The sequence below is a fragment of the Antechinus flavipes genome, chromosome 3, assembly GCF_016432865.1.
Source record: "Antechinus flavipes isolate AdamAnt ecotype Samford, QLD, Australia chromosome 3, AdamAnt_v2, whole genome shotgun sequence".
NCBI lineage: Eukaryota > Metazoa > Chordata > Mammalia > Dasyuromorphia > Dasyuridae > Antechinus > Antechinus flavipes.
The window spans coordinates 236,824,514-236,849,979 of NC_067400.1; the positions used below are offsets into that span (position 1 = coordinate 236,824,514).

At 34.6% G+C, this 25,466-nt stretch overlaps 1 protein-coding gene across 2 annotated transcripts in view; it reads right to left on the bottom strand.

The window, feature by feature from the left end:
• AFF3 (ALF transcription elongation factor 3) overlaps nucleotides 1–25,466 on the bottom strand; it is a 658,463-nt gene that overhangs the window by 116,835 nt on the left and 516,162 nt on the right. Inside the window, exons 8-9 of one of the 2 annotated variants that reach the window (XM_051984722.1) lie at nucleotides 24,692–24,743; nucleotides 2,139–2,176 (exon numbers count right to left, since the gene is read on the bottom strand). In XM_051984722.1, the coding sequence (XP_051840682.1) occupies nucleotides 2,139–2,176; nucleotides 24,692–24,743 (90 nt within the window). Of the gene's footprint in view, nucleotides 1–2,138; nucleotides 2,180–24,691; nucleotides 24,744–25,466 lie in introns of both variants that reach the window. The other variant, XM_051984720.1, reaches the window with a different exon arrangement.

Consider the following 25,466-nt stretch of genomic DNA (forward strand, 5'->3'; position numbering starts at 1 on the left):
GATTACAAATGCTTCTCATTTATGGTGATTGCACCTTTGGCCCTGAAACATCCACAAAGCCCATAGAACTGGTCAGCAAAATAGACTAGAGCAGACAGCTTTTTACTGCATTATTAGGATCACATTACAAAGTCAACAAATCATTTTGAAATCTCTTTGTGACTAGAGTTCACATAATACCAAAGAGAAGGCATGTAATACCTTTAGACACTTTAGATAGAGACTATTCAAGTATAAATTGTTAAACACAAGGTAAAAAAGCCCTAACATATATAGTTGAAGATATGGCATATGCATAAGAATGGTACATTGTGTTTTTAAGAACTAAATCTATTTTATAGATATTCTCATCTTTTCTTCTTTCCCCTCTTTCCTATGAGATCTATGGTTAATCACTTAGCCTTATGTTTACTTACCAGAATGAACTTGTTTCTGGTTTGGGAAATATGTTTTTCTTTGTCATGTTTAGTACAGTGCTCTGAACAGAATAATTATACAATAAAGCAAAAACAACTAATACATTAATTAAGAATTTTAATTTACTTGAGGGAGATAAAATAGTGAAAGCATCATTGCTAGTCCAATGTCCCTCAAAACTTTCTGTATGCAAGGAGAGTCTTATCTTTTGGAAGTATATACTAGAATTTTATCTATTATATTGATGGGTGACTGCTTTCTGTGTTGTGGTCATATCTTCAAAGGGATTTGGTGTCATTCTAAAAATAGATTTAGGTGAAGTCCACCAAAAGCCATAATGGCTTTGTGTTTTAAACCAAACTATTTTTACCTTGATATGTTTTGTTGAGTAGGTAATTTACTAAAGAAGAAAAATGTCAGGATTTAGAAGATAGTATTTTAAAAATGTTAATAGCGAGAAAAACAGATAAAAGGAGATATTATGTCAGAAATTAAATGTGTTCAGACCTCCAAATTTCTTTTCTTTTCAAGAATTAAAATCCTCCACAATTTGTCTGTTAACTCTGCCAAATTTCTAAAAAAGCCTTTCTAAAAGATTTCAATGGCAACTAATCTCGCAGCATGCAGAGTGTACACAGTTTTGTCAAAATGAAGGGTTTTCAAGTGAAATAAAAAAATATGATGTTTATAAAATTGAGGTAGAATAAGTTTGGTGGTCTCAGTCTACCACCCATAGAGAATGCTTTTCAGCCATGCACAACAAATAATTCAGCCTAAGTGACAGATTTTGCTCTGGAGAAGCACTGGCTTGAGCTGGTTTACAGAGTCAATTACTGCTCATTCTAAGAAAAAAGTGGAATTGGAAAATTGAAGGCAGGGCTGAGGTGGAGGTGGAATACATCACAGGCTTCTCTGGAGGGGATGAGGGTGAGCCAGACAGGGTTCAAGAGGCTGCCAGGAGAGCATGGGGGAAAAATCTCTTTGCACCACTGTATGACATAGTTCCTCACTTGTGGTACCTGCTAGTCCTTTAACTCACAAGCATCAACACAAATTCCCTCCTCCTGTGTCAAAATGGGGGGCTGGGGGAGAGGTCTATTGAAGCTATTTTACATCCCCTAATTCAACTTATCTTTTATCCAGTCTTTAAGGCAAACCCTAGTGCCAAATATAGCTCAACTATGTTTATTTATTACATTTACATGTCTTATTTGGTAACACAAGTGAGAAAAAACTAAACAATGCAAGGAAACAAGAAATGGGGAATGAGAGAGCATGAATTGTTGAAATTCGTGTATAAAGCATTTTAACAGAGAACCTCATCAACAGAAAGATAACTTCCAGTGAAAGGATTTGGACAAAGTCAGAAGAAAACATTTCAAAATAAATGAAGTACTTATTGCTGAAAAATAAGCTTAGATTTCAACAAACTCTAAAGCTCACAATTTACTGTATCATTCATGCTTTTCCCACTAAGTTTCTTATCTCGTCTCATAGCACAACAAGGGATTTTGCACACTCTCTATGAAATACAACAAGACTGTGATTTTTGCAGTAATAAACTCCACACATGCATGACAAATCCAAGCATGCAAAGTGTTTAACATCCCAGTTCACAGATACTTTGGGGACAAAAATCCGATTATGAATTATATGCCACAATAAATAGGGCTCAACGTTTCATAAAGCAATTTATAGTTCATAAAAATGACAAAATGTACCTGTCAGACAGAACGCGGAGAGCAGATCTCTGTGCGGCCTGCTGGAAGAAAGGGCAGAGATGTTTATTTTATATTCTGACTTTTAAATTATGTGCTCAATCAACACTTAAGAAAAAAACGTGTTACACACATTTTTGTCATGTGGCCAAATTTCAAACTACCAACCAAGTAGCAGACAGTGTTTCATGAAATGAACATTCCAGATGAATAAATGTGAGACTCTGTGATGTACACCATTGCACAGGAGACTTGTCACATGATATTTTAGGGAATAAGAACTCTTATTTAGGTAATTTTAGTAAATCTAAGGAAATCAAACAAGGACAAAAGTTGTCATTTTACTCTGATCCTTTATCCCATGTTCTAGTATTTTTACCTGTAAAAAGAGTGTTTACTTTGATTGTTTTTTAACCACCACCCTCTGCTTTGATAGCCACCAAGCTGTAATTTTGGGCCAGGAGTCAGATTTATGGGAAGGAATCTCTCTTCCTTGATTAAACTCGGCTCCAATTCTTCTATCTACTTCCTCTTTCTCTGAACAGCTTCTTGTGTTGGCTTGAGTATTTTGTCCTTTTTTCTTGAAGAGGACCATGACATCAGGAAGATGAGTGATGGAGGGGTGTGCAAAGTCACCTGCCTCCCTTTCCTCTCCAGAGCCATCTGGATCTGGAGATGGCCCGGGATGCAATGCGAGACCTGGGCCTTTTAAGGTAAGGTCTTTAACAAATCTCAGTTTGACTGAAGCAACACCCAATCAGTGATTAAGACTAGGTAAGAAATGAGGAAGAGAATGATCTTTTTTACCAAATTAAAAAAAATAAAAGAAACTTCAGGTGAAAGATCCTCAGATTTTCTGGACAAAACAAACAATTTGCTACTTTCATTCACTCTGAACCAATCAGGACCCCCAAAAGGACCAAGTTTGGGCTTAATCTGGGACTTATTATTGGTCCAGGAAATAGGGTAAGGAGCTCAGGAAGGAACAACATGGCATTTATTCTATTGCCTCTAACTCTAGTGTAATTCTTAGGAAGCAAAAAGATGTCTGAAGGAATAGATTGACTCTAGAATAATCCAAGAGATTAAAAAAAAACAGATGATGTGTTTTACTTGGTAGGTTTATTGTGCTTTATTGGGGCAGTTACAAAAAACAGACCTTACAACAATAGGTAAATATAGATAACTGAGGAGCTTCTAAAATATTCCTATATATTACTTTGCACGTCAGTGCCCCACGTAGTAGATGTTTCACAAATGCTTGCTGTTTGACAAGAATGCATGGGTTTGATCTAGATCACTGGAGGAAGTGCCCACATTGAAGAGATCATAGATTTACTGAAATATTGAAATACACCGTTCTTACTCTTCATTTCAAAATCAAGCCTTTTCCCTCTTCATTATTCTCATCTCTATCTCCTAAGACAGTTCAATCTATAGTATTTTCACTGAAGACAGAAAGTGTTCAACATATAAACCTTACATGTTCCAGATTCCTCATCTAAAGGGATTTATGGAACCCAACAGGTTTTGGGAGCCAAACTTGAAAAACAACTTGGCTTACTATTGTTGGGAAGTCTTTGATGAAGACACCTAAAGGTCTGAGTTCCCCAAAAGAAAAGTGAGTATCTTGTAACTTCATCTGACCTCTAAAAATTAGCACATCATATTTTACCTCACAGAGAGAAAGTCAAATAGCAATTTCTAGCACTGATTTCTGGCTTTTCCTGAGACACTATATATGTTTTTAGGTTCACATCTTTATTTAACTGTCTCTTAGCACAGGGTTTAAAATGGTACAGGACCACTTAAGAAGCATGTATCGTAAGCTATTCATAGTATAGCAGAATTAATTCTAAAAAAAAAAATTGTAATTAGACTGGACTAATACAGCTGAAAGGAACCTGAGAGTTTGTTTAGTCCAACTCTCTCCACCTCCACTCCTCACCTCATTTTAGAGCTGAGGAGGTTTATGTGACTTGCTTAAAAGTAAGTTAGTTAGTGACAGAGCAAGAAATGGAATTTGGGTTTCCTGACTTCCAGTTCAATGTTAAGTTTACTCTTCTAGGCTACTTTTCAATCTTTTTCTGTAGCAGATAGTTTCAGTGAATGTCACCGAAGAAATTTCTCCAAGATTAGTGTTGATGGGGTTTTTTGTTCTAAAATCTCCAAGGACTCCCAACTGTGTTAAATTTAAAAACCAGTCCAATCATCAGGTTTAATGTAATCCTCTCTCCTTCTTTAAAAAAAGAAAACATGTTTTTATGTTTTTAAAATATTATAAATAAATATATTTTCATTATGGTTAATTTTTAGATTTTAATTTCTGTTTCTTTCCTCTTTCTCACTTACATTTCCACTGTGGAAGAAAAAAAAGAAGAGATTGTCAGACAGTGGTTTGGGAAAGCTCCCTCTCAGTTTAATAATAGGGACAAAATAGTACCACTCACAAAATGATGTTGTCTTCCTATGACTGATCACTCTTCTAATATTTTAGTGCTATTTATGTAAAAACTTAAGCAACAGGGTGGTACTTAGTACCATCTATTGCTTGCTCCACTATTTTTAATAGTCTGATTTTGATTGTGCTATTTAATTTGCATTTTATTTCACATCATTAAAAACTTTACTGAGGACAACTCATCATCCATCAAAGAAAGAAATGAGAATATGTTAAATGTTCTATATAATTCCTTGAAATAAGAGACTATGCTAGGTGTGTGATTTTTTAAATAAGGATTATGGCTTTAGATTAAAATTTGATACCACAAACCATGCCCAAAGATCTCTAGAATTTATGACTGTAAAAAAATTTCTTTTGGTTTCTCTACATTATTTCATATTACTGTTGGAAAGTAATGAAATAAATAAACATTGGATTTAAACTTTACTACAGGGTATGAAATAGCAAAGAAAAAATTACTTAGGTGACTCATGAAGTGAAGCCTGAAAAACTACCCACAATAAATTAGATGAATAGCCCAATTTCACTTGCTCAAGAGCCATAGATTACAGGGAACCAATTTTCTCTCTTCCCAGATCTCCCCCTACTTCATCTCCATACCCCATCCAAACTTCTCCATTACTCTACCCTAAGCAAAATGGATTATGGTTACATTTAAAAGAATACTTCATTGATCTGCCCTGAGTTCATTAATCATTCATAGACATACCCCACGTATATGTGAGACAAAACAAGTTCTCTGCCAATAGTAATCCTTTTCAGCTTCTCATTCTCTGGCGATTCTATCTTCTGTTTTCATTCTTTATTGCAATGTGCCTAGTGCTTGGGAACCTAATCGGCACATATTCAGGTTTCACTGTGTACCAAATAAACTACCAAAATTACTTAAAGTATCACAAAATCCAATGTGCTGTTAAAGGGAAATCAACAAAGAAATGCTTTTGTTATAATTGGAACGGGATAAAACTAAGAGTAAGTTTATGGATTCTGGAGCACAGGGGTAGAATAAGGTGAAGCTCCTGAAGCTTGGAGGGTTCTAAGCAATCTCCAAGTCCCTATTCAGTAATTATAGAGAGTTAGTTTGTTAGGTGGCTATTTGGGGGTAACAACAATCACAAGGAGAGCTTTTGGAGGTGCTAGTAATCAATACAATAACCAGAACATTGAACTTGGAGACAGAAAAGATCTGTGTTTAAATTCCACCTCAGACATTTTCTAGCTGATTGACTCTGGGGATATCATTTTCTCTTGGTGGAGAAAATGTTAATTGTGCAGATTAAACTTAAAAGGATGAAGTGTGTATGATCCTTTCCCAGTCCCTGGGCTGATTGTTAAATATTCACCAGCATAACTCTATATGCACACACAAACACTACACACACACACACATATATATACACACATGTTTGCATTATACTTTAAGGGCCTATGATTTCATCCAAGGAGGTATTCCCTCCCACAGAAAAAATCACAACTCATCCATCTTCATCCTGTGTACTTCTCATAAACTACACATAAATTACACAAAAAAATCTTCCTTTAGATTTCTTGACATTGCTTATATACCAGCAGAGCACACTCTCACTCTTTAGACGTGACTAACCCATTTCCTTTTGCAGACATCTCTTTCTCTCTAGTGTACAATTTTTCATTGATAATACAAATTATGAGCCACAGGAAGAGAACAGGCAAGTTTCTGCAGAGAGTATTTTATAGTGGGTCACATAATTACAGTCACACAATTTCCTGGAAGATGCATAGAATAAAATATCCCACTGTACTTATCGCTTGTTGTTGTGGATGATTGTTGAGTCTAAAAAGCATCTGATTTGGTAGAGTAGTTGCTGCTTTAAACATTCTCCTCCAATGAGATAATCTTGTCTCATATATGTTAAAATCATATAAAAGTGCTTTAGAGATGTAAAAAGTGAGAAAACTTTGTTTAATGACTGTCAGATTGTCAAGCAAGGAATAAAAATACGGACAAACCCCTTGCCAAAGGGATTTGCCATTGTTGTGGAGGTTGTTTCCTGCCCCAACTATATTAGAAATCTATACATATTAATGTATATGTGTACAATTATATATATATGTCTATTTATTCATATACATACATTACATACACACAGGACAAATGAGACAAATGAAGAGAAAAAAGACTGAGAATCCATAAACTAGACAATGGTCTATAAGAAAAAAAATTCAGATTAAGATGTTGAGGAAAATTCCCCTCTTAGGGATCTAAAAAGCCTTCCAAGATGACCATTAAGAACACTGAAACCTAAAAAAGATTATTCCTTTATTTTCTAATATTTCAGCTTCAGATACCCTGAGGGAATAGAGGATACTTTAAAATCTAAGGCATTTGTTGTTAGAAATATTGTTATTTAGCTCAGACCATGCACAGACCCAAACAGGGACTGTAGATCAATGAACTTATGGATATAAACTCACTCACAGGGGAAATGGAAATGGGGAGTATAGATATTGACAATTGATAATTAATAATTTTGCATAAAATCTCAGCAGACAATACCAAGTGTCCTGTTTCTACATTTGTTTGATCTACTGCATGTTACTATAATTTTGATGTTAGAGATTATATCTTTATTATATATTATAAATATACATATTTGTAAAAATTACTAGGACTATATTATATTCTAATTAGAATATATTTAACATTAAGTTCTCACAGCTACACATGTGTACCTAATGTATTTGTAGGAAGTACACTTTTTCTTTTTTTACATCAGAATATGAAGAGAGGATGTAAATCCAATGTATAGACACAAATCCAGTGAGAAGAAGATTCTTTTTTCCTTTGTTGCTATGGGCCATAGAGAGAGTCTGACTGGACTGGTGTAGAATGACCTATTTCATGGCAAAGACTCAAATTGATACAAGGACAATTTTGCAGAGATGGAAGTTTAAAAGGAGGTGTTTTTTCCCAGCTGTCTATCTTAAAAGTCACTTGAGTGAGACAAATAGTAGTATAACTTTCATGTTGCTCACAGACAGGATCCCTGGGGTACAGAGAAGAAAGAGAAGATCTCCTGACCCATTAAAACCTTGAAGAGAAACCTTCAAGATTGCTAAGGTGGTATCCAGTACTTTAGGCAATCTGAAGCATATTGAATCACAATTGTGATTAGCAAAAAGACAAGTAGAATTAGTGAAAACAGAAGTTAGCAGTAGTTCCCATCTTTAGTGGTAAGGCTGATTATACTGAAGGCATAAGCAATCTTCCTCATGTTGGAATGTAAATCTTGGAGAAGGTTATTTCCCAAATTATCTGGGGAGTTGTATTATAACCATTCAGGAATGTGCATTTGTTTCCCCATTATTTTTACAATTCTTGTCTATCCTACTTAGATATTTTATAGTGGTAAGGTATATTCCTGTAGGCTTTATTATTAAAGTAGAAACTAAATTTGAGAGGATTTAGTGATTTCTAGGAAATTGGACAGGTAAAAGAGTTAGCTATGATACAGCATAATCCTTCCTTCCCTGTTGGAACTTTAATCTGTGTGGTTCTGGAGTTGAGTAGTATGTGTTATATATATATATTCATAAAATACAGGTTTATTTCACCAAAAAGGAAGAAGGTAAAATGACTGAAGGTAGCCCGGTAGAAAAAGTATCAAATTTGCAGTGGAAAGATCTACATCTAAAATCTTAATTTATTACCTGGGCAAGTAATGATTGCTCTGGGTCTCAGTTTTCATATCGATTAAAATGAGAGGATTGAAGTAGGTAGCCATCAATATCCCTTTTCCACTCAAAATCCATGATCTTATGATCATAAACAATGTCATTCTATTTTCCAGCTTACCAGGTAAAATGAAATGTTTCTTGAAATACTTAAAGGAAGAACAAGAAGGAAAAAAAAGTAGAAGAGGCACAGGGAAATTCAAACTCCCTATTGGGAGTCCAAAAGGCAGAAGTATGCAACAGAAAGGACTGCTGAATATTTCAATCCTCAGGAATTAGTCAGAACTCTGAGAAGGAAACAGCTTCTTGAGCTCTATGGAATGATAGGGATTCATGTATAGTAGTATCAAGGAACATGACATTCCATATTGTTTGGAGAAAAAAAGAAGTCATGTTGGTTGTTGGCTTCCTGCTGAAGAGGAACTGACCTCCACAGATGCAGACCTGACATAAATAATTGGGAGAATATATTGTCTTAAAGTATGTATCTGGGATGAAATGGAGAGTCTCTTGAGACTTGTCAAATTTGATGATCACTACCAACTTTCTAGTGATTCATGTAGGCCAAATGATATTGCCAGAAAGAATCTGGGAAGATTTGCCAGGGATGATAAATTTCCAGACAAGAAACTAAAGACTGAAAGACAAAAATATATATAAAATAGTGAGAGTAAGACCTGGTGCTTGAGAATAGGATTTGGATTGGATTTTTCATATTCAAGAATGATGGGCATGGGAAGATTTTAATTGATGAAGGATGGCAAAATGTGTTTGCCAGGAGGATCTTGTTAAGAGGAATTTAAATTGAAACCAACTTGGGAAGGACAAAACTACCCACATGCACTAAGTCTGAGCTGAGTTATAATTATGTGGGGTGATTGTGGCTTTGTCCTAAGATCACACTTTCTACAAAAGGGATGCTTCTTCTCTATGGTAACTATCATTCTTATGATTTTTGGTTCTAAAATGTTCTGCCCATTGCCTTTAGCTCTCTATGGCCATGGTATTTTCTCCCAGGGCTCACCTTCTTTCCCCATTCCCTGGCAAGTCTCTTAAATCATCATCCGTTTGCCATATTTAACCAGTCAGGTTCTTAATATACTTCTACTACACAATATCACTTGTGAGGAATAGGTTAAACTTTCTGGGAATTATCATATCTAGAATTATACACTATATATATGTGTGTGTATATACATACACTAACACTGTCCCCTTCCCCCTTCAGCTAAATTTGACCAAGGAATAAGAATTTCTAGTTAAGACTCAGCCAGAATTTCAGGGATCAACACAAGATAAAGAATATTAATGGAAAAGCCAACAATTCATAGGAATAAATATTCACAAAGAGAGGAAATAATAAAATTTACTGTTTAGTCATTTTAATCATGTCTGACTTTTTATGATTCCATTTGAGGTTTTCTTGGCAAATATACTGAAGTGGCTTGCCATTTCCAGCTCATTTTTATAAATGAGGAAACTGAGGCAAATAGGATTTGGCCAGAGTAAACAAAGCTAGTAAGAAAAACCCTATTGCTTTGGTTATTTATTTTAAAAAAGGTTGAGCATAGCAAACAAAATAAACCAGAGTCTGTAATTCAAGGAAATAAGTTATAATCCTAGGTATTACCAATTTTTGTTAGGATGTGACAAAACTAGAATATGATAATCCCACTGCATAATTTATTTAAAAGGAATATAATTTTATTTCATTTCCACTTTTCTTTATTATGCATCAAGATGATATAATCATATGAGAAAATCTACAAATCTTATGCTGTACTATATTTGGGTGGAGCTCAATGTAAGGCACAAATAGGCATATGATAATATGATGGAAGTATATTATGGACTAATTGGCCATTATTGGGAAATGGATTATTTCTGGAAAGAGATCACAAATTTGGCAAGGAAGCATGATCTAGTCAGTAGTGGTGAAGCATTTGCTGGAACTTTCTGTTAACTAAAAGTAGAGCAGCTGAGAAATTCTTGACTGGGCTTTAGTGAAAAATATCAATTTTTTTAAATTATGGAATAATCCAAAAGGGGAGCTACTATTCTGAATGTAATACTGACAGAAAAAGGGGGAACTAGTTGTTGAAGTAGCAAAGTTTGGAGCCTTGGGAAGAAGTAATTATGTGTCTCAAAACTCAAGGTAAAAACGAGAAAGAGAAGATTTCTGTGGAGGTATGGAAATACATTGGTTGGTTGGTTGTTGTTCTTCATTTTATGTGTCCATTTGTGACTGAACTCAGAATGCTCTACCACAGGTCAGATATAAATGGTTTATATCAGTGGTTCTCAAAAGTATGGTCTAGAGAATCCTGGGGATCTCTGAAACTCTTTTAGAGGGTCTACAAATTCAAAATTAGTTTTTATTTCCAATATGGTAAATGTCTATAAATATAATCCAGATAAACAAAAACTCTTTGGAGAGATTCTCAATAATTTTTAATAGGATAAAGACACTGAAAACAAAAGTTTGAGAACCACTGGTTTATATGAACATTTGGGGTGGACTCTTAGCTTTGTGCATCTTGCATTTCTTCTGGGCTAATTCAATTCTGCTTTGCATTCCAACTCTCCCGCCAAGAACACAACTCCATTGGGCAGACCACACTGTTCAAATGCCAAATGTACACTTGCCAAAAAAATTATTTTAGGGAGAACTCACACAGGGCAAGTGCTCACAAAGTGGTCAGAGAAAGTGGTCCAAGGACACTCTCAAGTTATCAAGACCTTTAGAATGGATTCTATGACATGGGAGACACTGGCACAGGACCACGCAGCATGGTGTGCCCTTATCAGAGATGGAAATAAGTAGAGAGCACTAGTATGCTGGTAAGGATAAACAAAAGAGGATTAAATATGCTTAATAAAGGAAGGAATACTCTCCAGGTGCTTTACCTGGTCCTTTGTTCTTGATTTAGCTTTATTTGAATACCAATCAAAAGACCTCTGGAGAACAAGTTGGATTTTAGTGTCCTATTCCTATTCTAGGCCTTATGAATGGTTGGTTTTGCACAAAGAGTCAGAAATAGACTTTAGGGCATAGGCTTACCATCTAAAAGGTAACTGCAATTACAAGGAATTTCCTAACTCTAAGTCAGATACTTGTCTGGGACCTCAGCTCTTATATTAGCCCCCGACAAAAAGACTCAAAAAAGAATGGTTTTAGACCAAAGAATTTTGCTCACTTTTTCAGCTTCCTGGCTAGGAGTGGTGACTCAAAAGTCTCAGGTAGACACTAAAGGAATATTTTATTCTATTCTTATAAAGGAGAAACTTTGTGCTGTATTTTAGCAGATGGGCACAGAGCATTGCCAGATGTAGCCCTGAAGAGCTAAAGCCCAGCAGATGGTAACACAGAGCAGGTTGGCGACCAGAAAACTAATGGAGACATCCAAGAGGAACAGCACGACTGGCAGCCCAGATAATACGATGCTGAGAATAGATTATATGATGCTTTGCAAAAAGCAGAGCTGTGATGTCCCGAAGAGATGATCTGCACATCAATAACTCTATCCTGAGACGGGAATTGCTCTGGCCACCATGTTTGTGGACTTGTCCACGTGGATTTCTGGCTATATTTTCACTAGGCATACATGTTCATCATGTACGCCCTTTCCCACTGATAGTGTTGTAGTGTGTAGGAAGAATATGTCTGCTATGAACAAGAAGAATCCGACTTCTTGCTATTTAGTTAGATATCCTTCATTCTGTCCTAATGCATCTGTTGTCTACCTGAATGACAAAAGTAAATGCACAGGTGGGACTCATGAGTGATGATTTTGTCTTGAACTTGGAATTGACTTTTCTGGGAGTCCCAGTGTGAAAGAACCTCAGATACTATACTCAGACGTTTGAAGCATGAGTAACATGAAACAAAAAGAATTCAAAAAGAGTAGCACAGTCCTGTGAGAATAGGGTCAGAAAGACAAAAACAATTCTAACAAAATAAATTTAACACCCAAATCAAAGAGAAAATGATGATCAAAGAAGTCATATAACTACTGCTTGGGGTAGATGTATATAGAAGTGTCATGTTAAAATCTGATCATTAAGCCTTAGGAAAGATAATGATAGTTGGACTCTGTCCAAAGGAGAGTAACCAGGATAGCAAGGGCACTCAAAATCATGTCATACTAGGGTGGAATAGGCATTGTTCAAATTGGAGAAGAAATGACTTAGGTTGTGATATGTCTGCCATTTTTAAACATGTTATGCTTAAAAATATCTTTATATAAATATAAATAAATATTTCTATAGATAAAAATATGTAGGGTTTTTACATATAAGAATTAGCCTTATTTGGCTTGACCTCAGAGCACCTAGAAACAATTGGTTGGAAGCGAATAGAGATAGATTTCAACCCAATACAGGGAAAACTTTCCTAACTCTTGGTTTCGTGGGTCCTGAAACATGGTTAGAGAAGTTAATAAGGATTCATCTGGCCCTGATCTCAGAAAACAATTTTCTTCACCTAAATACTGGATATCTCTGCCAAAGTAGGGAGTGGAAGAAAGAATAGCACAGGTTGGTGGAGTTGATCAAGATACCAACATATCTCTTACATGTGTGATGGAATGAAATATATTTGGAGTTAAGAGTCTTTTGACTTGTTTGAATTGATGCTCTTCTTTTACTTAACTATAGGATCTTCGATAATTCATTTAATTTTTCTGAGAGTAAATTTCTTCCTTTTTGAAATGAAGAGGTTGTTATAAATGCTCTTACTGTTACCTGCCACATTTATTTATTTATTTATTTTTATTATAGCCTTTTAAATACAAAACATATGTATGAGTAATTTTTCAATTACCTGCCATATTTAAATTTATAATTCTATAAGAAGAAGTGTTTCAAAGAGTGATGGACTGCCTCAAGAGTTAATGGATTCTCTATCATTGGAAGTTTTCAGCTGAAGATAGAATTACCATTTTTCAGAGAAATTGTAGAGGAGATTCTTATTCAGGTATGAACTTTCCAGGCTTTCCAGGTTGCTTCCAACTCAGTCATTTTGGGATTCTACCTCTTAATAAGCTGTATTAAATGTGGTGTTACTGACCAACTTATGTGATGAAAAAAAAATCTTAACATAACCACTTTGTTCTCCTTTAAAAAACATTCTCACCAAACTCAATTCCCACTAATTATGGGTTTGATTCTGTTTTGTACTTCATGTTCCCAAGAATTTTTTTTAATATATTTGCTTTTGGGAGAGGGACAGTACATTTTTTACAAGTAACAATGTATAATATCTTGCCAAGACCTTTCAGCTTTAGAACTTCAGTCTTGAAGATCATTATGTGATATAAAGCCAATGTTGAAAGTTTAAATTCTGTATCTCCACGCCAAAATTCTAAGAGGGAAAAAAGGTTCTTTTGCTTTTTGCTCAATACAAATTAAACAGATATTTTAAGAGGAATCCATTTCCCATAATGCAGTTTTTCTTGGGCAATATTCATACTGATGCACACAATGTTAAAGATCTAAAGGAAAGTCTTGATAAACAGTAAGTAAAAAGAATTTCCACAATGAAAGATCTCCATACTGATTTATATATATATGTTTCTGAATTAATCAGTATGGAGATATCAGTCAATAAGCATTTATTAATCATGTGCCAGTGGGGATACAAATATAAAAAATGAAATAATACCTACTCATAAGGTTTTTATGTTTTAATGTAGAGATAACAAATGCATAGAATATACACAGAATAAAAATGAGAATAAACAAAAATGAAATCAAAGTAGTTAAATATGAGGTTTTTTGGGAGACAGGATCTTGGGAAGAATAAGGAAAGGCTTCGTATAGGAGGTTTTTGAGCTGAGTCTTGAATGAAACTAAAGAATAGTAAGAATAGGAGGGGAGAGGTTAACATGTTTCATGCATGGTGACTGGTCCCATTGATTGGACCTAGAATATATGAAAGGAAGTGATGTGTAAGGTTGGAAGGTAAACAAGGGCCAGCAAACAGCATTTATATTTGTTTGAAGAGCTTATGGCAAACCACTGGAGTTTATTGAATAGGGAAATGACACGGTGATACTTGCAGTTTAGGGAAATCTCTTTGGAAGCAAATTGAACAGGAGGAAACCTGAGGCAAGAAGCTCAAGTGGGAGGCTATTGCAATAGTTTGTTTAGGTAAAAAGTGAAGGGAGCATGAACTAGGGAGGTAATTGTGTGATTGGAGAGCTGATAAGATGCAAGAGATGTTGTAAAGAGAAAAGTGACAAGAATTTAAGAAGTGATTATAAAACTTGAGTGACTAGGAAGATAGTGATATCACTGGCACGGGGAAGTTACAAAGAGGGATGGTTTGGGTGTGTGTATATGTGAAAGTAATGAGTTATTTCTTGGACAGATGCTGAGTTTGAAATGCCTATGGGTTATATGACTTAAATGAGCAATAGACAATTGCTGATACGAGATGGGAGTATATAGGGACTGTTTCTTTCTTTGTATGAAGAATATAGCACTTTGTGGCTGGCATATTTTATATATATATATGTATAAATATATAGTAAATATATATTAAGATCTGGTCACTAAACTTAAGGAAAGATAATGATAAGTTGGACTGTGCCCAAAGGAGAGTAGCAAGGGCACTCAAAATCATGTCATACTAGAGTGGAATGGGGAAATGTTCAAACTGGAGAAGAAATGAAGAAAATATATATAAATATAGCATAAATATATTTTTATATAAATGTATGGAGATTGATTGGAATTCAGAAAGAGAGGGTTGGATATATGTCTGGGAATCATCTGGAAAGGCAATAATGTTTTGGGAAATGATGAGATTACACACATACACACAGAACAAGAAAAAAAAAGATGGAAAGAGATAGAATATAGGGAAAAGAGAAAGCCAGGATAGATCCACAGCATTAGAAAATATGGATAATGATCCAGCAAAGAAGTCAAATAATCAAAGTGGTAGAAAAGCCAAGAGAGGGCAGTGCCATGTAAACCTAGAGAGGAGAAAGTAGCCAGAAAGTCATTGTAGTCAGCAGTGTAAAATGTTGTAGAAAGGTTAAGAAGATTAAGAACTAGGGGAAAAAAAGGCTATCAGATTTGACAATTAAGAGATGATTGGCAACTTTAAAGAGAGAAGATTTAATTGAGTGAAGATGGAAGTCTGAATGGATAGGGTTAATAAGTGAGAGAAGAAATGGAGGCACTGAATATTGATAGATTTTTTTTCAACTGGCTAATAAAGGAAGAAGAAAAGATAGGATGCTAATTTGAGGGAATTTTTTAAAAAATAAAGTATTGGACAGACTTGGATGTGCTTGTAGGCAGCATGGAAGGCACCAGTAGATAGTGCTGTAAAAAAAGAAGAGGGAGCTTAGGGCAAATATGCATGATTGCAAGTATCCAAATGCCCTCAATACATTCACTATATTCAATATATTTCTAAAGGTGTTAGGAAAAGGGTAATCCAACATTAATACTCTCAGTTTACTTCCTTCATTCTTAAAAAAGTTTTCAGAATCACTATTTATAATCCCTATCTTCCCTCAGTCCACAAAAGAGATATTCCAACTTTCCACCTAGAATATACCCCTCACCTACAAACTTGGTCTTATTCCCTTTCATTTTCTCTAGTACAAATTCTGGTTTTTTGGGTTTTTTGGTCCTCTTTGTACTTTGCATCTTTTATCTCTTCTAGTCGAGTCATTTTTTCTCTTCTGCCTAGAAACATTCTCAGATATTCTTCATTCTAAAAAAAGACTTCTTTTGACTGATACACAACACCCAACAACCACACCATCTTTCCATCATTCCTAAATTTGAATATATTGACTATTCCAAGATACCTTTACTTCTTCATGACTTCTCTCTTCTCACACAGTTGGAACTGGATGACTTCCTCTATGATTCTATTATGAATAGTATGTCTCTGGCCATCTATGACATTCTAATCCTCAAAGACTTGTCTTTATTCTCATTCTATACTCTTTTCATAATGGCCTAATCTACTCCAATTGGTAGTACAGCTACCAAGTTTATATAGAAGACTTCCAAATCTAGCTCTGACTCCTGTTCTGAGCTCCAGATGCAGTTTTTTACCTCTTTATGAGAGTTTTCTATCTAAATATTCCATTCCTCCCTCAATTATTAGCAAATACTGAACTTAATTTTTTTCCTCCTCCTGACATCACTATTCCTGCCTGTGGCCCCATCATTTATTCTGTCAAATGAGATAATATTTGTAAAACTCCTACCATAATACCTGATACATAGTAGGCACTAAATGAATGCTAGTTTTCTTCCTCTTTCATTCTCTTCCCCTATTTCTTCTGTTCATAAACTTGAAGTGATATTTAACTCTTTCCTCTTGAATAACCAATTACAAAGCTCTAATCCAGTGGTTCTCAAACTTTTGTTTTTAGTATCTTTATCCTATTAAAAATTATTGAGGATCTCTCCAAAGAGTTTTTGTTTATTTGGATTATATTTATAGAGATTTACCATATTGGAAATAAAAACTATTTTTGAATTTGTAGACCCTCTAAAAGGGTTTCAGAGATCCCCAGGATTCTCTAGACCATACTTTGAGAACCACTGCTCTAATCCTTCCACCTTTGTTGCTTCCTCTCTGCTCCCATTGACATTACCCCCATATTGATAGCCTTTACCACTTCCTTCCTGGACTGTTATAACAGCCTCCAAACAGGTCTTCTCGCATTTACTCTTTCTCTCCCTCCTTCAATCAGTTTTTAATATCATGACAGAATATTTTTTTCATATGCAGTAGCTTGGTTATATCACTTTTCTGTTCAAAATCTTGAATACTTCCCTACTAACTCCTGAGTTCAAAGTTCTTTGTTGTTCAGTTCTTTTAGTTTTGAACTTTTGTGACCCCATTTGGGCTTTTCTTGGCAAATATACTGGAATAATTTGCCATTTTCTTTTCCTACTCTTTTAATAGATAAGGGTGAATTGACTTGCCCAGCATCACACAGTAGTAAGGGCTGAGGTTAGATTTGAACTCATCTTTATGAATCCTCCCAAATCCAGGTATATTTTACCCACTGTTGTATCTAACTGCCCTCAAAACTCCTTTACTTGGCAATAAAAATTCTCTACAATCTTGTACCATCTCACTTTTCCAGTCATATCTCCTCCTTCTCCCCTACCCCAATGTATTCTATGCTGTAGCCAAATAGGACTATTCTCTGAGTGCATGAACATACTCTGGTACTTCTGTGATTTGGCTCCCCCACATTGCCTATAATTAAATTCTGTTTCTTGTCCTTCCTCTATTGAATTTTAACCTATCCTTTAGTTGACAGTGAGAGCATAAAAAAATACTTTGTCTAACTTTATCTAAAGCGCAACTCAAATGCTACCTTCCCCCAAATCATTATCTAAAATTTCTATTTTCTCCATAGCTTCTCTGAGCAAGAAATATTTAATAAATAATTGTTGAGTGGATACATGACCATCTTCAGAAGATACCAAGCCCTTTCAAGAAAAACAAGAGCTCATTTTTTGGAAAAATGATTTGGAAAAAATGAACTTTTTGTAACTTGGAATATGTGACTATTAGTACAACAGACACTTAATCTGATATTACTGTAAATCTTATAACTAGATTTAACATTTAAAAAATGAAGAGGTAAATTATGTTTTGGAAGCATCTTCCTAGTCCCAAAGTGGTATCACCTTACAGTAAGAACATGTAGAAAAGCAAAATAAACATTGCAGAGTGGTAGAAGGTAGAGAGGAAAGAACATCGGATTTAAAATAACAGGATGTATGTTAGAATTCTAGTTCTGTCGTTTTCTATCTATGTGATTTAACTTTCCTGGGCCTCAGTTTCCTCAATTGTTAAATGAAATGATTGGACTAAATGGCTTCTGGAGTCTTCTCTGGTTCCAGAGCTGTAGTCCTGTAACTATGACTGCCTTTCACCTCTGGTGACAGTAAAACACATTTTTTTCAGTTCAGCAGTAGGATTGCTAAAAACAAAAGATTTCCTGCTGGGGAGATTTGGAGCTGCATTGATTGTGATTGACTGACTGCCTAAATGTATGATTACTTCATTTATAGAGATGACAAAGATCTGATAGACAGTAGTTTCTAATTATTGAACTCTCATCAACGATCCTGTGTTAAAAAGAAGCCAGTTCAGGAATACATTCCACCTGGATATTCAGTGCAAAATTGAAATGGAAAACAAAGGAAAAAAATACCCATGGTGGCTTCTTTTTTTTTTTTTTTCCTCTTAAAATTCTGCCCTATGGCTTAATATTCAAAGTATCTACTTATTTTTAATAGTTCCTAAAGTGGGTAGCTCCTTCCATTTAAAAACCACTTTAAATGTTCCTTTAAGTAGTTTTCATGTATAAAATTATTCAATTAAAAAAGTTGATGATTAATTCATCAAAACAGGATGCACTGAACATATGATATTTAATTGCATAGCATTTTGAGTAATTCTTGCTTAGGGGTGATTCACTTGACTACGCATCAAAATGATTAAAAAAATTCATTTCTGATGCAAGCAAAATTTGATTTTGGAACCTTGTCCCTCAACCAGATCCTGATTGCTTCTTTAACTCCTGTTTATATAATTCTACAAAATTTTGGCAGAATTCGAGAGCACATACCAGGGTGTTGGCTTTTATGAATCCCATGGGATGTGAAAGTCAAGCTGACTGGATGAACTTTGGCTACATATTCCAGACAAGCACAATGACTCTATTTATCCAGACTTGGCAGCCTGATTGCAGATTGACTCTGTGGGTAATAAATTTTCACAGCCACAGAAGTTCAGCAGCAACCAACCTGATCCTGAGATGAAAAATGCACCCAGGGAAGCAGAGTCGGGTTGCAAAAATATGCGAGATTATTATTCCATGTATGAGTACCAGTCACCTAATTTATTTGATCACTGATTGACATGCATGGCACACTGATTTCAGAGGATTTTTTTTTAAGCTCTGCTTTCTGTTATATACAATTGTCATGTAAAAGGATGAAGGGGAGTCAGGGTGTGTGTGGAATGAGCCATTCACATTGCATTTGGCAATCTGCTTTTAATATTACACCCTAAACTGATTTAAATTATCCAGTGACCTCTTCAGCAAAGAGCAGAGAGTTGGAAGGAGAATGTTTCTGGTCCCATTCCATATTGGAGGGAACCCCCCCCCAAAAAAAAGCAGTAAGCATCATGATTCAGGGCTCAATCCTATCTTATCTACCACCTTGCCATTTTAAGGCAACAAAGCTTCAGACACTTTCTGAGAGACTTGAATGAGGAAATTATTACTTTATGCATTATAAATCAAAAAGAATTGGCTCTTTAACTTGCAGATTTATGTTAACTACCTAGCTATCTATTAAATTAATTGTGTGCTCTTCAAATATTGATTGGGGATTAAAAGGTAACTTTTCTTCGATGTGTGTGGAGTAAATTATGCCAACAGGAAAATTTCCCTCTGCAGATTATATCCTATGATCGCTGCCTGTAAAATTAAAATTGTCAGTTTAAATGAATAAACTATGCTCATTAGAAGAGAAAAATGCAGTTATATAATTAAAATTAAAAGACTGCCTAATATGTGTGGATAATGTAATTATGGCAAGCTGTAGACACACACAGAGGCATTCAATTCTGCTCCCTGTTCTTTTTACCTTTTCTTAGTTCCTAAGCCCATATATTTGTCATCTCTGAAACATTGTCCACAGTTGACATTATCTTGGCTGCTCCTTATTGAGTCTTAATCATGTGTTCCTCTCCTCATGTCTTGGCTAAAGTAATTTCATCTGGATACTTTCTCTGGGTATAACTCCCTGAGCTTTCCCTGGCTTAAGAGGCAAGAACTCATCATTTCAGGAAAAGAGTTTTAAAAAATGATCTATTTTTCTCCCCGTTTCCTTCACTCCATAGATTTCTGCTGTTCCATGCTTTCTAAATTCTTTCCTTTCTCTAATGGCACTATATCACTTTGAACAGCTAAGACCAAGAGTTAGAGAATAAGAAGTCAAACTATGATTGGGATAAGGATAGAGACTAGATCTATGATTTCATGGAACTTTCAGGTAAAGAAACTCCTTCCACAAATACCTGACCTTTTCTATATTGTAAAATCTATAAAATTATCTATAACACTACTACTCAGGGCCACATAGGTAACATATGTCAGAAACAGAATTAGAAACCAGGTGTTCCTGGCTTTAAGACCAGCCCACATTCACTAAATCAAGCTCCCTCTTTAATACTGATTATAAGATATTATCTAGGTCATACAAGATGCTTTGATAAACGCAACTATAGATGAGACTCTTGTCAGTGATCTTCCTGTTATCAGTATCAAGTAAATTATGAGAAAGATGACATATTTGCCAAAGGTGCTTTCCATGCAAAGTGGAATGTCCTATGTGAAGTCCAAAAGAGGATAAATTCTTAAGATGATGAAATTCTCTAAATATTCCCGTTAGATAAAACTATGCTTATTGTTTTAAAACCTGAAAAAGTCCATTTCAGGGACTCTCCACGAAAGGCAGTCAATAGTAAATTGAATTTTGGGACCAGAAGTCAAAAAGTCAAAATTTGACCTGGAAGTCAAATTAATCTCACATACTATGTAACTATAAGTTAGTCACTTTAACTCTCCTCATCTCTAAAATGAGAAGATACAGACTTGATGACTTTCAAGATTCCTTGGATCTCAAAATCTATAATCCTATAATCTATGTTGACTTGAAAGAACTGGCCAAAGCAACTTTTATAGGGAAAAAAAACAACTGAATGAAAAAGACTAATCCTTAAGGAGTCTCTGTATATGTGAGGCAGTAACAATTTTTTATCCATTAAAATACAATCAATTTAATTTTTTTTCACGATTCTGCTTAATACTTAACTTATACAGTGTTTCCAATTCTCAAGTATTCATGAAAGAGATATAAGGTTTCTGCAATCCTTTGACCTTTCATATTTTTTAAAATATATTTTTTTATTTGTTTCATTAAACATTTCAACCTTTCTCATTTCTTATATGCCATGGTTTCCAAAATATTTTTCTCTGTTCTCCCTGAAATTTCCATTTCCATTGAAGTCAGTGAGTATTAAAAAATATCCTGACTTAATTCAGATGACTTTATTGAGTTTTTCATAGATTTTTTTTCTCTGCTTCTTTATACTCTGTGACAGAAGTTGGCACAAAAGCTGCAAAATTTTCATGGTGGTCTTTATGTAAATGCTGATCATATTCACTACAATGTATACTGACAAAATGTCCCATAAAATACTGTTCTTGTTGCCTGTGGATACAAAATATAGCCAACTAGAGGATACATAACCAAAAATATAATCTTTTATTTTTTTTGTAAGGTGAGATTCTGAGTCATCCTTTCATTTGGCTGTCTCTTTATCTTCTGGATTTCATTTATAGTGAGAATGTCAAGATAGATATGATTCAGTTCCTCCAGTGGTATTAGGTCACTGGACAAGGATCTTAAATCTAGAGTACTAACAACTTAATTAATGTTTATAAATGGTCTAAAACTAATGTTGTCTCAGCACTCTCTGCTTCCTTTTCTACTACTCTATCACTTACTATGGAAGTAGAAAGGTTCTACAAAAGACCGATGACCATATATATTTCCTTTTAATATTGAGAATATTCCATAAAATATAAAAAAGCACTGGAGTAGATTTCCCAGAGACTATCTAATGCTTTATTGCAATGTGATGATGATCTTGTATTTTAAAAGGTTATGTCCATTGATTCTACCATACTCTGTCCTAGTAACAGGTCTGCTTTCCAAGGCCCAACCTTACTAAGTATGGGAAACCCATCACCATATTAAGGTGATGGTGGTGGACAAATGATGGTGAATTAATTCATTGACAATAGTTCTGAATCCCAAAGCGTCTTAAACTGTGGGTTGTGACCCCACATGGAGTTGTATAACTGAATATAAGGGGTCATGAAATTATGACTTATCAGTAAATGTTTGATTTGTATACCTATTTTATATACCTATATCCCTGGGTGGATTCCAAGTGGAAAAAGTTTACTATACCCTGCTCTATCTAGTGAGACAGGTAAATTTATAAATATGATACTAATGAATACAGAGTATGACTTTCCTTGAAGAGGAATCCTATCATTTGCTGAATTCAGACATTTAGTTAAAAGAAGGTTTTGTAAGGTTATTTTGCTGCATGGAACATCCTATCAGAATATTCTAAACAATAGGTATTCTCCATTAAAACTATTCCAAGACAATATCTACAAATAAATGATAATCTCTTTTGTTGTTCAGCCATTTTTCAGTTGTGTCCAACTCTTTGTGATCCCACTTGGGGTTTTGCTTGGCAAAAATATTAGAATGATTTGCTATTTCCTTCTTCAGCTCATTTTACAGATGAGGAAACTGAAGCAAATAGTGTTAAGTGACTTGCCCAGGGTCACATTGCTAGTAAGTGTCTGAAGTCAGAATTGAATTTAGATGAGTCTTCCTGACCCAGGCCCAACACTTTAGCCAGAGCACTATGCAGCTTCCTGGCTTCCTGCTAATCTCTTAGGATTAGTGAATTAAAGCAGAAGAAAGTAAAAGAAGAAATTATTTCTTTTTAAAGAAAGGAAATGCTGAACATGTTCAACTACAATGCACCAGGACAAAATGTTCCATGAAATATTGTTCCTGTTGCTTTTGGACACAAAATTTAACCAAAATAGATGATATATAACTAAAACTACAATCTAAGTATATGTCTAATCTATTAACAAGTATATATAATATTAACTTAAAGAAACAAATTCAGATTTCTGTCAGCTTGGAGTGAATTCAAAATTAAAAGTTAGGGCAGGAAAATTGTGCTCTTTTCAAAATATCCTGTTTTCTCTACTCTTAAAAGCTTTATTCCTCTCTTATTACAGATCCCTTTTCCTGCTAATCTTCCATCATTTGGAATTATCTGTATTTGACAAAATCATTTCCTGAGTTGTCAAATTTCATTTCATATCCAGTCTCGCATTTTCCCATCATCTTTGACATCTTAACTTCTCTCATAAAGCCACCAAAATCTATTTTTATAAACCTCGCAATTAGTTTCTGACTTTTCTTGAAATTTTTTTTCTTATCTTCAATTTTAGCTTTGTCCATTTCTGTATCTATATATTACTCTATTTGAGTGTCTAGATAATCTAATCATTTTGTGTTATTTCATGCTACCTCTGTATAAAACACATTTCAAAATCAACTGTATTATATCAGTACTCAATTACATGTAAAAATATTTATGATGAAAACACTTAAATTCTTCATATCTATTACATTCTTTTTACTGTTTTTGAAATAATAAAGTTAATGGAAAAAAAAACCCAAATGCTTAGATATTTAGTTTTTAGTATTTTGCTACTACAAAATACAAAATAAATGAAATACACAATATTTATAGGAGTACTAGAAAGTGAGGTGTAGAATTATTTCAGGAATCTGAAATTTTAAGCTAGAAAAAATCTTGGAGGTCACATATTTCAAAGTTTCTTAATTTGTGGGTCACATGTAATTGACCCACATGTGTGGGTCATGAAATTATGTTTTTATTATCAATAAATGTTTGATCTGTATACCTATTTTATAGGCCTATAAATCTGGGGTCACATAAAAATTTCTCAATGTGGTTGTGAGTGGAAAAAGTTTTAAGATGCCCTGACCTAGTCTAGACTTCTCATTTTGCTCAGATTCATGTTAGTAATAAATAATGGAATCTGAACCCAGATCTTTTTTTTTTCTTTCTAAATCTGGTGCTTTTCAGTTGAAGACACATTAATTAAATGCAATCTTTTTTTTTTTCCTTTTAACTGACTCATATTAACAGTATTTGTCAACCACCAATTGATGCCTTGAGGGGATAAATCAAAATCATTGAAGAATGTTTCAAGCAAATCTCTCAGTGAAGATGAATAACCTGTCACTAAATATGCGAATCTATTATTCAATTCGACAGCTTAGCTAACCTCTACCATGCTTCCTCTAAATATTAATGATGTCAGTATAAGAATCCTTAATATTTAATATGTTACCGCTTACATGTTGCATTAGTAAAGATTCTGTAAGCTTGGCTGGTTAGGTCAGGGTGCAGCGCTAATGAAATCAAGGCCACAGAGCTGTTCCCTCTGAGGACACTTACCTCTGCAGAGGAGAAACTCATTTTCATGGTCACAGGTTAAAACCCTGGTCCCCAGTCCTTTGTTTTATAAATGCATGTTGTTGGCCCTACTGGGAACTGAGTGAAAGAGTCTGTCTACCATCACAGAAGCAGCTCAGAACACATGTTTTACTGACACCAGGCTACTAGCATCATCTTTGTTTACAAAGGGCATATAAAAAATAAATAGCTCACCTGCTCATTTTCTTCTTCGTCACTACTTAATTTAAGATCATCTTCTAGCATTCTGGAAGAAAGGGAAGAAAAAAAGGTGTTGAGTTGACTTAAATTTTAGCACCAGAACAACCTTTTTATTTCTACAGACATTCAATAATAAGACTACTTAATTAATTTGCTGACTTTTACGTTTATTCTTTTAATTCCCATTCCTCCTAAGCACTTTTCAGACAGCAGACTCCTGCTTCATGACCATTAATTCCCACAATGAGAGAAAATGAGTAAGAAAATTAACTTTGGCAGGAATATGACCAAAAGGTTCTTTCTTCTATTTCTGTAAACAAAATGTAGATATGTACTCTTTTGAAGCATCCATCAGACAGCACCTTTGCCCTTATTCTATACGGAAGTTGGAATGCCTATAAAAATAATATGACTGATTTTCAGGTAAACATGCCAGAATTAATGCATCTAAATGTATGGTGCCTTTTTTAAAGGAGCCCATACACACATTCGGATGGCCAGGGGCAGAATTCTTTCGCAGTAGTTCTTTGAGCAAATTTGTCCTTCAGAGACAGTTTATAATCCACAAGAGGCTTGTAATTCAATGGACTCATTAACTTATATTCACAACTTTTTTGGTCCAAAAGGTTATCCAATCCAATTTGATCTTCCACCTCAGCTTTACTCACCGGATTTAGATCTAAATAAATTTCTGTTTTTTTTTTTTTAAATTGCAATCATAAAAGGTGAGACTATATCACCATTGGGAATATTCAGATGAATGTTCTTG